This window comes from Salmo trutta, chromosome 7 (genome assembly GCF_901001165.1).
Source record: "Salmo trutta chromosome 7, fSalTru1.1, whole genome shotgun sequence".
NCBI lineage: Eukaryota > Metazoa > Chordata > Actinopteri > Salmoniformes > Salmonidae > Salmo > Salmo trutta.
Window position 1 is genome coordinate 48776506 of NC_042963.1, and position 12644 is coordinate 48789149.

The 12644-nt window shown below is 56.4% G+C and overlaps 1 protein-coding gene across 1 annotated transcript in view; it reads left to right on the top strand.

The window, feature by feature from the left end:
- The window catches only part of LOC115197581 (copine-8-like), an 86312-nt gene that overhangs the window by 15411 nt on the left and 58257 nt on the right, over positions 1 to 12644 (top strand). The window contains exon 2 of the mRNA XM_029759239.1: positions 11084 to 11124. Within this exon, the coding sequence (XP_029615099.1) occupies positions 11084 to 11124 (41 nt within the window). The remainder of the gene's footprint in view (positions 1 to 11083; positions 11125 to 12644) is intronic.

Consider the following 12644-nt stretch of genomic DNA (forward strand, 5'->3'; position numbering starts at 1 on the left):
CTCCACTCTCCAGTCGTCTCCAGTCGTCTCCACTCTCCTGTCGTCTCTGCTCTCCTGTCGTCTTCACTCTCCAGTCGTCTCCACTCTCCAGTCGTATCCAGTCGTCTCCCCTCTCCAGTCGTCTCCGCTCTCCAGTCGTCTCCACTCTCCAGTCGTCTCCAGTCGTCTCCACTCTCCTGTCGTCTCCACTCTCCTGTCGTCTCCACTTTCCTGTCGTCTCCAGTCGTCTCCAGTCGTCTTCACTCTCCTGTCGTCTCCACTCTCCAGTCGTCTCCACTCTCCTGTCGTCTCTGCTCTCCTGTCGTCTCCACTCTCCAGTCGTCTCCACTCTCCAGTCGTATCCAGTCTTCTCCACTCTCCTGTCGTCTCCGCTCTCCAGTCGTCTCCACTCTCCTGTCGTCTCCACTCTCCAGTCGTCTCCACTCTCCAGTCGTCTCCACTCTCCTGTCGTCTCCTCTCTCCTGTCGTCTCCTCTCTCCTGTCGTCTTCACTCTCCTGTCGTCTCCGCTCTCCAGTCATCTCCACTCTCCAGTCGTCTCCACTCTCCAGTCGTCTCCACTCTCCAGTGGTCTCCAGTTGTCTCCACTCTCCTGTCGTCTCCACTCTCCTGTCGTCTCCACTCTCCTGTCGTCTCCGCTCTCCAGTCGTCTCCACTCTCCGGTCGTCTCCACTCTCCAGTCGTCTCCACTCTCCAGTCGTCTCCACTCTCCTGTCGTCTCCTCTCTCCTGTCGTCTCCACTCTCCAGTCGTCTCCAGTCGTCTCCGCTCTCCAGTCGTCTCCGCTCTCCTGTCGTTTCCGCTCTCTAGTCGTCTACGCTCTCCAGTCGTCTCCACTCTCCAGTCGTCTTCTCTCTCCTGTCGTCTCCTCTCTCCAGTCGTCTCCTCTCTCCAGTCGTCTCCACTCTCCTGTCGTCTCCACTCTCCAGTCGTCTCCACTCTCCAGTCGTCTCCTCTCTCCTGTCGTCTCCACTCTCCTGTCGTCTCCACTCTCCAGTCGTCTCCACTCTCCAGTCGTCTCCACTCTCCAGTCGTCTCCTCTCTCCAGTCGTCTCCTCTCTCCAGTCGTCTCCACTCTCCTGTCGTCTCCACTCTCCAGTCGTCTCCACTCTCCAGTCGTCTCCTCTCTCCTGCCGTCTCCACTCTCCTGTCGTCTCCACTCTCCAGTCGTCTCCACTCTCCAGTCGTCTCCAGTCGTCTCCACTCTCCTGTCGTCTCCACTCTCCTGTCGTCTCCACTCTCCAGTCATCTCCGCTCTCCAGTCGTCTCCCCTCTCCAGTCGTCTCCGCTCTCCAGTCGTCTCCACTCTCCAGTCGTCTCCAGTCGTCTCCACTCTCCTGTCGTCTCCAGTCTCCTGTCGTCTCCAGTCGTCTCCAGTCGTCTCCACTCTCCTGTCGTCTCCACTCTCCAGTCGTCTCCACTCTCCAGTCGTCTCCAGTCGTCTCCACTCTCCTGTCGTCTCTGCTCTCCTGTCGTCTCCACTCTCCAGTCGTCTCCACTCTCCAGTCGTATCCAGTCGTCTCCCCTCTCCAGTCGTCTCCGCTCTCCAGTCGTCTCCACTCTCCAGTCGTCTCCAGTCGTCTCCACTCTCCTGTCGTCTCCACTCTCCTGTCGTCTCCACTCTCCTGTCGTCTCCAGTCGTCTCCAGTCGTCTTCACTCTCCTGTCGTCTCCACTCTCCAGTCGTCTCCACTCTCCTGTCGTCTCTGCTCTCCTGTCGTCTCCACTCTCCAGTCGTCTCCACTCTCCAGTCGTATCCAGTCTTCTCCACTCTCCTGTCGTCTACGATCTCCAGTCGTCTCCATTCTCCTGTCGTCTCCACTCTCCAGTCGTCTCCACTCTCCAGTCGTCTCCACTCTCCTGTCGTCTCCTCTCTCCTGTCGTCTCCAGTCGTCTCCAGTCGTCTTCACTCTCCTGTCGTCTCCTCTCTCCTGTCGTCTCCTCTCTCCTGTCGTCTCCTCTCTCCTGTCGTCTCCACTCTCCTGTCGTCTCCTCTCTCCTGTCGTCTCCTCTCTCCAGTGGTCTCCAGTCGTCTCCACTCTCCAGTCATCTCCACTCTCCAGTCGTCTCCACTCTCCAGTCGTCTCCAGTCGTCTCCACTCTCCTGTCGTCTCCACTCTCCTGTCGTCTCCACTCTCCTGTCGTCTCCGCTCTCCAGTCGTCTCCACTCTCCGGTCGTCTCCACTCTCCAGTCGTCTCCACTCTCCAGTCGTCTCCACTCTCCTGTCGTCTCCTCTCTCCTGTCGTCTCCACTCTCCAGTCGTCTCCAGTCGTCTCCACTCTCCAGTCGTCTCCGCTCTCCTGTCGTTTCCGCTCTCCTGTCGTTTCCGCTCTCCAGTCGTCTCCGCTCTCCAGTCGTCTCCACTCTCCAGTCGTCTTCACTCTCCTGTCGTCTCCTCTCTCCTGTCGTCTCCGCTCTCCAGTCGTCTCCATTCGTCTGCACTCTCCAGTCGTCTCCACTCTCCTGTCGTCTCCACTCTCCTGTCGTCTCCGCTCTCCAGTCGTCTCCACTCTCCAGTCGTCTCCACTCTCCAGTCGTCTCCTCTCTCCAGTCGTCTCCACTCTCCTGTCTCCGCTCTCCAGTCGTCTCCACTCTCCAGTCGTCTTCACTCTCCTGTCGTCTCCTCTCTCCTGTCGTCTCCGCTCTCCAGTCGTCTCCAGTCGTCTGCACTCTCCAGTCGTCTCCACTCTCCTGTCGTCTCCACTCTCCTGTCGTCTCCGCTCTCCAGTCGTCTCCACTCTCCAGTCGTCTCCACTCTCCAGTCGTCTCCTCTCTCCAGTCGTCTCCTCTCTCCAGTCGTCTCCACTCTCCTGTCGTCTCCACTCTCCAGTCGTCTCCACTCTCCAGTCGTCTCCTCTCTCCTGTCGTCTCCACTCTCCTGTCGTCTCCACTCTCCAGTCGTCTCCACTCTCCAGTCGTCTCCAGTCGTCTCCACTCTCCTGTCGTCTTCACTCTCCTGTCGTCTCCGCTCTCCAGTCATCTCCACTCTCCAGTCGTCTCCACTCTCCAGTCGTCTCCACTCTCCAGTGGTCTCCAGTCGTCTCCACTCTCCTGTCGTCTCCACTCTCCTGTCGTCTCCACTCTCCTGTCGTCTCCGCTCTCCAGTCGTCTCCACTCTCCGGTCGTCTCCACTCTCCAGTCGTCTCCACTCTCCAGTCGTCTCCACTCTCCTGTCGTCTCCTCTCTCCTGTCGTCTCCACTCTCCAGTCGTCTCCAGTCGTCTCCGCTCTCCAGTCGTCTCCGCTCTCCTGTCGTTTCCGCTCTCCAGTCGTCTACGCTCTCCAGTCGTCTCCACTCTCCAGTCGTCTTCTCTCTCCTGTCGTCTCCTCTCTCCAGTCGTCTCCTCTCTCCAGTCGTCTCCACTCTCCTGTCGTCTCCACTCTCCAGTCGTCTCCACTCTCCAGTCGTCTCCTCTCTCCTGTCGTCTCCACTCTCCTGTCGTCTCCACTCTCCAGTCGTCTCCACTCTCCAGTCGTCTCCACTCTCCAGTCGTCTCCTCTCTCCAGTCGTCTCCTCTCTCCAGTCGTCTCCACTCTCCTGTCGTCTCCACTCTCCAGTCGTCTCCACTCTCCAGTCGTCTCCTCTCTCCTGCCGTCTCCACTCTCCTGTCGTCTCCACTCTCCAGTCGTCTCCACTCTCCAGTCGTCTCCAGTCGTCTCCACTCTCCTGTCGTCTCCACTCTCCTGTCGTCTCCACTCTCCAGTCATCTCCGCTCTCCAGTCGTCTCCACTCTCCAGTCGTCTCCAGTCGTCTCCACTCTCCTGTCGTCTCCAGTCTCCTGTCGTCTCCAGTCGTCTCCAGTCGTCTCCACTCTCCTGTCGTCTCCACTCTCCAGTCGTCTCCACTCTCCAGTCGTCTCCAGTCGTCTCCACTCTCCTGTCGTCTCTGCTCTCCTGTCGTCTCCACTCTCCAGTCGTCTCCACTCTCCAGTCGTATCCAGTCGTCTCCCCTCTCCAGTCGTCTCCGCTCTCCAGTCGTCTCCACTCTCCAGTCGTCTCCAGTCGTCTCCACTCTCCTGTCGTCTCCACTCTCCTGTCGTCTCCACTCTCCTGTCGTCTCCAGTCGTCTCCAGTCGTCTTCACTCTCCTGTCGTCTCCACTCTCCAGTCGTCTCCAGTCTCCTGTCGTCTCTGCTCTCCTGTCGTCTCCACTCTCCAGTCGTCTCCACTCTCCAGTCGTATCCAGTCTTCTCCACTCTCCTGTCGTCTACGATCTCCAGTCGTCTCCACTCTCCTGTCGTCTCCACTCTCCAGTCGTCTCCACTCTCCAGTCGTCTCCACTCTCCTGTCGTCTCCTCTCTCCTGTCGTCTCCAGTCGTCTCCAGTCGTCTTCACTCTCCTGTCGTCTCCTCTCTCCTGTCGTCTCCTCTCTCCTGTCGTCTCCTCTCTCCTGTCGTCTCCACTCTCCTGTCGTCTCCTCTCTCCTGTCGTCTCCTCTCTCCAGTGGTCTCCAGTCGTCTCCACTCTCCAGTCATCTCCACTCTCCAGTCGTCTCCACTCTCCAGTCGTCTCCAGTCGTCTCCACTCTCCTGTCGTCTCCACTCTCCTGTCGTCTCCACTCTCCTGTCGTCTCCGCTCTCCAGTCGTCTCCACTCTCCGGTCGTCTCCACTCTCCAGTCGTCTCCACTCTCCAGTCGTCTCCACTCTCCTGTCGTCTCCTCTCTCCTGTCGTCTCCACTCTCCAGTCGTCTCCAGTCGTCTCCACTCTCCAGTCGTCTCCGCTCTCCTGTCGTTTCCGCTCTCCTGTCGTTTCCGCTCTCCAGTCGTCTCCGCTCTCCAGTCGTCTCCACTCTCCAGTCGTCTTCACTCTCCTGTCGTCTCCTCTCTCCTGTCGTCTCCGCTCTCCAGTCGTCTCCATTCGTCTGCACTCTCCAGTCGTCTCCACTCTCCTGTCGTCTCCACTCTCCTGTCGTCTCCGCTCTCCAGTCGTCTCCACTCTCCAGTCGTCTCCACTCTCCAGTCGTCTCCTCTCTCCAGTCGTCTCCACTCTCCTGTCTCCGCTCTCCAGTCGTCTCCACTCTCCAGTCGTCTTCACTCTCCTGTCGTCTCCTCTCTCCTGTCGTCTCCGCTCTCCAGTCGTCTCCAGTCGTCTGCACTCTCCAGTCGTCTCCACTCTCCTGTCGTCTCCACTCTCCTGTCGTCTCCGCTCTCCAGTCGTCTCCACTCTCCAGTCGTCTCCACTCTCCAGTCGTCTCCTCTCTCCAGTCGTCTCCTCTCTCCAGTCGTCTCCACTCTCCTGTCGTCTCCACTCTCCAGTCGTCTCCACTCTCCAGTCGTCTCCTCTCTCCTGTCGTCTCCACTCTCCTGTCGTCTCCACTCTCCAGTCGTCTCCACTCTCCAGTCGTCTCCAGTCGTCTCCACTCTCCTGTCGTCTCCACTCTCCTGTCGTCTCCACTCTCCAGTCGTCTCATCTCTCCAGTCGTCTCCACTCTCCAGTCGTCTCCACTCTCCAGTCGTCTCCACTCTCCAGTCGTCTCCACTCTCCAGTCGTCTCCAGTCGTCTCCACTCTCCTGTCGTCTCCACTCTCCAGTCGTCTCCAGTCGTCTCCACTCTCCTGTCGTCTCCACTCTCCAGTCGTCTCCACTCTCCTGTCGTCTCCAGTCGTCTCCACTCTCCTGTCGTCTCCACTCTCCTGTCGTCTCCACTCTCCTGTTGTCTCCACTCTCCAGTCGTCTCCAGTCGTCTCCACTCTCCTGTCGTATCTGCTCTCCTGTCGTCTCCACTCTCCAGTCATCTCCACTCTCCAGTCGTATCCAGTCGTCTCCACCCTCCTGTCGTCTCCGCTCTCCAGTTGTCTCCTCTCTCCAGTCGTCTCCACTCTCCTGTCGTCTCCACTCTCCAGTCGTCTCCACTATCCAGTCGTCTCCAGTCGTCTCCACTCTCCTGTCGTCTCCACTCTCCTGTCGTCTCCTCTCTCCTGTCGTCTTCTCTCTCCTGTCGTCTCCACTCTCCAGTCGTCTCCACTCTCCAGTCGTCTCCACTCTCCAGTCGTCTCCTCTCTCCAGTCGTCTCCACTCTCCTGTCGTCTCCACTCTCCAGTCGTCTCCACTCTCCAGTCGTCTCCTCTCTCCTGTCGTCTCCACTCTCCTGTCGTCTCCACTCTCCAGTCGTCTCCACTCTCCAGTCGTCTCCAGTCGTATCCACTCTCCTGTCGTCTCCACTCTCCTGTCGTCTCCACTCTCCAGTCGTCTCCGCTCTCCAGTCGTCTCCACTCTCCAGTCGTCTCCACTCTCCTGTCGTCTCCACTCTCCTGTCGTCTCCTCTCTCCTGTCGTCTCCACTCTCCAGTCGTCTCCAGTCGTCTCCACTCTCCAGTCGTCTCCACTCTCCAGTCGTCTCCACTCTCCAGTCGTCTCCTCTCTCCTGTCGTCTCCACTCTCCTGTCGTCTCCGCTCTCCTGTCGTCTACACTCTCCAGTCGTCTCCTCTCTCCTGTCGTCTCCACTCTCCAGTCGTCTCCACTCTCCAGTCGTCTCCACTCTCCAGTCGTCTCCAGTCGTCTCCACTCTCCTGTCGTCTCCACTCTCCAGTCGTCTCCACTCTCCTGTCGTCTCCAGTCGTCTCCACTCTCCTGTCGTCTCCACTCTCCTGTCGTCTCCACTCTCCTGTTGTCTCCACTCTCCAGTCGTCTCCAGTCGTCTCCACTCTCCTGTCGTCTCTGCTCTCCAGTCGTCTCCACTCTCCAGTCATCTCCACTCTCCAGTCGTATCCAGTCGTCTCCACTCTCCTGTCGTCTCCGCTCTCCAGTCGTCTCCTCTCTCCAGTCGTCTCCACTCTCCTGTCGTCTCCACTCTCCAGTCGTCTCCACTATCCAGTCGTCTCCACTATCCAGTCGTCTCCAGTCGTCTCCACTCTCCTGTCGTCTCCACTCTCCTGTCGTCTCCTCTCTCCTGTCGTCTCCTCTCTCCTGTCGTCTCCACTCTCCAGTCGTCTCCACTCTCCAGTCGTCTCCACTCTCCAGTCGTCTCCACTCTCCAGTCGTCTCCAGTCGTCTCCACTCTCCTGTCGTCTCCTCTCTCCTGTCGTCTCCACTCTCCTGTCGTCTCCACTCTCCAGTCGTCTCCACTCTCCAGTCGTCTCCGCTCTCCAGTCGTCTCCCCTCTCCAGTCGTCTCCGCTCTCCAGTCGTCTCCACTCTCCAGTCGTCTCCAGTCGTCTCCACTCTCCTGTCGTCTCCACTCTCCTGTCGTCTCCAGTCGTCTCCAGTCGTCTTCACTCTCCTGTCGTCTCCACTCTCCTGTCGTCTCCACTCTCCAGTCGTCTCCACTCTCCAGTCGTCTCCAGTCGTCTTCACTCTCCTGTCGTCTCCACTCTCCTGTCGTCTCCTCTCTCCTGTCGTCTCCTCTCTCCTGTCGTCTCCTCTCTCCTGTCGTCTCCACTCTCCTGTCGTCTCCGCTCTCCAGTCGTCTCCACTCTCCAGTCGTCTCCACTCTCCAGTCGTCTCCAGTCGTCTCCACTCTCCTGTCGTCTCCACTCTCCTGTTGTCTCCACTCTCCTGTCGTCTCCGCTCTCCAGTCGTCTCCACTCTCCAGTCGTCTCCACTCTCCAGTCGTCTCCACTCTCCAGTCGTCTCCACTCTCCTGTCGTCTCCTCTCTCCTGTCGTCTCCACTCTCCAGTCGTCTCCAGTCGTCTCCACTCTCCAGTCGTCTCCACTCTCCTGTCGTCTCTACTCTGCTGTCGTCTCCGCTCTCCAGTCGTCTCCTCTCTCCAGTCGTCTCCACTCTCCAGTCGTCTCCTCTCTCCTGTCGTCTCCACTCTCCAGTCGTCTCTTCTCTCCAGTCGTCTCCACTCTCCTGTCGTCTCCACTCTCCAGTCGTCTCCTCTCTCCAGTCGTCTCCACTCTCCAGTCGTCTCCTCTCTCCTGTCGTCTCCACTCTCCTGTCGTCTCCACTCTCCAGTCGTCTCCACTCTCCAGTCGTCTCCAGTCGTCTCCACTCTCCTGTCGTCTCCACTCTCCTGTCGTCTCCGCTCTCCAGTCGTCTCCACTCTCCTGTCGTCTCCACTCTCCAGTCGTCTCCAGTCGTCTCCACTCTCCAGTCATCTCCACTCTCCAGTCGTCTCCACTCTCCAGTCGTCTCCACTCTCCAGTCGTCTCCTCTCTCCTGTCGTCTCCACTCTCCTGTCGTCTCCACTCTCCAGTCGTCTCCGCTCTCCTGTCGTCTCCACTCTCCAGTCGTCTCCTCTCTCCTGTCGTCTCCACTCTCCTGTCGTCTCCGCTCTCCTGTCGTCTCCGCTCTCCTGTCATCTCCACTCTCCAGTCGTCTCCACTCTCCAGTCGTCTCCACTCTCCAGTCGTCTCCAGTCATCTCCACTCTCCTGTCGTCTCCACTCTCCTGTCGTCTCCACTCTCCTGTCGTCTCCACTCTCCAGTCGTCTCCACTCTCCAGTCGTCTCCAGTCGTCTCCACTCTGCTGTCGTCTCTGCTCTCCTGTCGTCTCCACTCTCCAGTCATCTCCACTCTCCAGTCGTATCCAGTCTTCTCCACTCTCCTGTCGTCTCCGCTCTCCAGTCGTGTCCTCTCTCCAGTCGTCTCCACTCTCCTGTCGTCTCCACTCTCCAGTCGTCTCCACTCTCCAGTCGTCTCCAGTCGTCTCCAGTCGTCTCCACTCTCCAGTCGTCTCCACTCTCCTGTCGTCTCCTCTCTCCTGTCGTCTCCTCTCTCCTGTCGTCTCCGCTCTCCAGTCATCTCCTCTCTCCAGTCGTCTCCACTCTCCTGGCGTCTCCACTCTCCAGTCGTCTCCACTATCCAGTCGTCTCCAGTCGTCTCCACTCTCCAGTCGTCTCCGCTCTCCAGTCGTCTCCCCTCTCCAGTCGTCTCCCCTCTCCAGTCGTCTCCGCTCTCCAGTCGTCTCCACTCTCCAGTCGTCTCCAGTCGTCTCCATTTTCCTGTCGTCTCCGCTCTCCTGTCGTCTCCACTCACACCTCCCATCACACACCTCTACCATCACACACCTCTCCCATCACACACCTCTCCCATCACACACACCTCCCATCACACGCCTCTACCATCACACACCTCTCCCATCACATACCCCTCCCATCACACACCTCTACCATCACACCCCTTCCTCCCAGACCCAGAGTCGTCTCCACTCTCCTGTTGTCTCCGCTCTCCAGTCGTCTCCGCTCTCCAGTCGTCTCCGCTCTCCTGTCGTCTCCTCTCTCCTGTCGTCTCCGCTCTCCAGTTGTCTCCTCTCTCCTGTCGTCTCCTCTCTCCTGTCGTCTCCGCTCTCCTGTCGTCTCCGCTCTCCAGTCGTCTCCTCTCTCCTGTCGTCTCCGCTCTCCTGTCGTCTCCGCTCTCCAGTCGTCTCCGCTCTCCAGTCATTTCAGCCAACTAATGGGCTAGTGTAGCTCTGCTCTGACAGAGGCATGCAGCGGTCAGCCAGACCGACATAGTGTGATACCATCTGGGGCAGGCTGGGATCAGCACAACATGGGTGGCTGGTCTAGATACATCACTAACGACCGACGCCCAAAGACACTTGCTGCACTTGGCTGCCTTGTCACAGAACAAATGCTGTGCGGTGCCCCCCGGCTAGCATGATAGCGAAAACCAAACCCTATTTCTCCCTATTTCTCGCCCTCTCTCGCTCTGTCTCTCTGCGTATCTAGTGGTCTGTAGATGCCTGCCTGATGGACAACTATTTTTCTTCTAGTGTCTTAAATAAGGCAGAGTTTCACAGCTCAGAGCTTCAACAAAACAGAGCATGAAAGGTTGATGGAGTTTAATGTATTATCTGGCAGGAATTCAAGTTGTGAGCGGTTTTGGGTTTTCTTAGGCTCTTTTCTGTGTTTGACCTGCCAGCCAGCCCGGTGGCTGGCAGGTGCAGCACAGTGTGGCATACAGTGCTATTAGAAACTAAACAGAGTAACAGACCCACTCTTCTGCTGCTGCTAACGTATCACACACAAACACTGCTAATGAGGCATGCAGGTACACCTCTCCCACTGTGCATCTGATGTTGTGTGTCGGGGCTGCACATAACATGGTGTTGTTGTGGTGGTGTTGTTGTGGTGTTGTGGTGTTGTTGGGTTGTGGTGGTGTGGTGTTGCGGTGGTGCGGTGTTGTTGTGGTGATGTGGTGTTGTTGTGGTGGTGTTGTGGTGTTGTGGTGATGTTGCGGTATTATGGTGTTGTTGTGGTGGTGTGGTGTTGTTGCGGTGTTGTTGTGGTGGTGTGGTGGTGTTGCGGTGTTGTGGTGATGTTGCGGTGTTGTGGTGTTGTTGTGGTGGTGTTGCGGTGTTGTGGTGGTGTTGCGGTGTTGTTGTGGTGGTGTTGTGGTGTTGATGTTGCGGTGTGGTGGTGTTGTGGTGTTGATGTTGCGGTGTGGTGTTGTTGTGGTGGTGTGGTGGTATTGCGGTGTTGTTGTGGTGGTGTGGTGGTGTTGTGGTGTTGATGTTGCAGTGTGGTGTTGTTGTTGTGGTGTTGATGTTGCGGTGTGGTGTTGTTGTGGTGGTGTTGCGGTGTTGTGGTGGTGTTGTTGTGGTGGTGTTGCGGTGTTGTGGTGGTGTTGCGGTGTTGTTGTGGTGGTGTTGTGGTGTTGATGTTGCGGTGTGGTGGTGTTGTGGTGGTGGTGGTGCAGTGTTGCGGTGTTGTTGTGGTGGTGTGCATATGTAATCTGGCCCCCTGCTTGTTAACGGTGGGGTACCTCACTGGCTTGGAGCATCTGGTAGGAAATGGGACTTGTCTCTTCAGTGCAAAAACGAATCGCGAAATGGCTATAGGCTGTACTGGATGAATGGAGAAATCACTTGGTAAAATGGTAGTTAGGGTAAATAATAATGACTATATAACTACCTAATAACATATTTAAAATAACAAATTTAAAGCAACAACAAAGAAGTTACTGCAAACAACCAACACAGTTTTTTTCCCATCTGACATCAGTGCACGTGCAATAGAACAGCAGAATATATAGTGAATGTATTTTTACCAAGCCTGCCGGAGGCTCCTCCTCTCCGTTTCTCCTCCATTTCAACAACAAAACAATAACAAAGGTGCTGGGGTGAACAGTGGCGCTGTTTCCCCTAATACAGATAACATCTTTCACAACCAATAATGACTGTTTCTTTGCTTTCTTGTTTTACAGAAATCTCCTGGACAGAGACACATTCTCCAAATCAGACCCACGTAAGATTGTCTTTTATACACGCATTTACACACACACACACACACACACACACACACACACACACACACACACACACACACACACACACACACACACACACACACACACACACACACACTTACTCTCTCGTTCTCTCTGGCCCTCTCTCTTCCCCCTGTGAATCAGTGTGCATTTGCATATGTCAGATGTCGTATTTGTCACTGTAATCTCAACTCTGGCTCGACTTGACTGAGCAGAAACAGTCTGTCCTCGTGTACACCAGCCATAGGTTAGAGGATTCCTCTACTGCTTATTCCCTGCTGATTCTAGAAATCTTCAAAATCATGACATTTTAGTCATGTTTCTGGATTTTTGCCTGACCTTAACCAGCCATATCTGTCATAGAGATAATGGGATGTCTGTGGTCTGTAGTGTGTAGATAAGTACATCCTTAAAATGAGGACATTTGGCCCTCTGAAGGAGATGTGGTCAGACTCAGCACTAGCAAGGAGGGAGGACTCTAATCCGAGAGACATACTGGCTGGCTGGCTGGCTGGCTGGTTGGCTTGCGAGAGGCTGGCTGACTGGCTGGAGGCTGGTTGGCTGGAGGCTGGGTGGGTGGCTGGCTGGCTTGCTGGCTTGCTGGCTGGCTGGGTGGGTGGCTGGCTGGGTGGGTGGCTGGCTGGAGGCTGGCTGGCTGGCTGGCTGGCTGGAGGGTGGCTGACTGACTGGCTGGAGACTGGCAGGCTGGCTGGCTGGAGGCTGGCTGGGTAGCTGGCTGGGTAGCTGGCTGGCTGGAGGCTGGCTGACTGACTGGCTGGAGGCTGGTTAGCTGGAGGCTGGGTGGGTGGCTGGCTGGCTGGCTGGCTGGAGGCTGGCTGGCTGGCTGGCTGGCTGGCTGGAGGCTGTAGCATGTTTATCCAAGGAGGTACTTGTGCTGTGTCCATGTCTCTGATGTGCTGACGGTACTGACCCCAGTCACACAGCATTATACCTCCTCAGCACTGCACTGCAAGCCAGGGGGCCCAAGACGCACACACACAATCACACACACACACACACACACACACACACACACACACACACACACACACACACACACACACACACACACACACACACACACACACACACACAGATACACACAGACACACACACACACACAGACACACACACACACACACACACACAAACACATGCACACTGGGTTGGGTAGGTTACATACTAAATGTAATCTGTTACAATTACTAGTTACTTGTCCAAAATTGTCACGAGTAACCTAACTTTTGGATTATCCAAACTCAGTAACGTAATCTAATTACATTCAGTTACTTTTAGATTACTTTCTCTTAAGGGGCTTACAAAAAAGACAAAAATTTATATTACCAATTGAACGACATCTATTTAAGCAATAAGGCACGAGGGGTTGTGGTATATGGCCAATATATGCACTTATGCACCACGCAACGCGGAGTGCCTGGATACAGCCCTTAGCCGTGGTATATTGGCCATATACCACAAACCCCTGAGGTGCCTTATT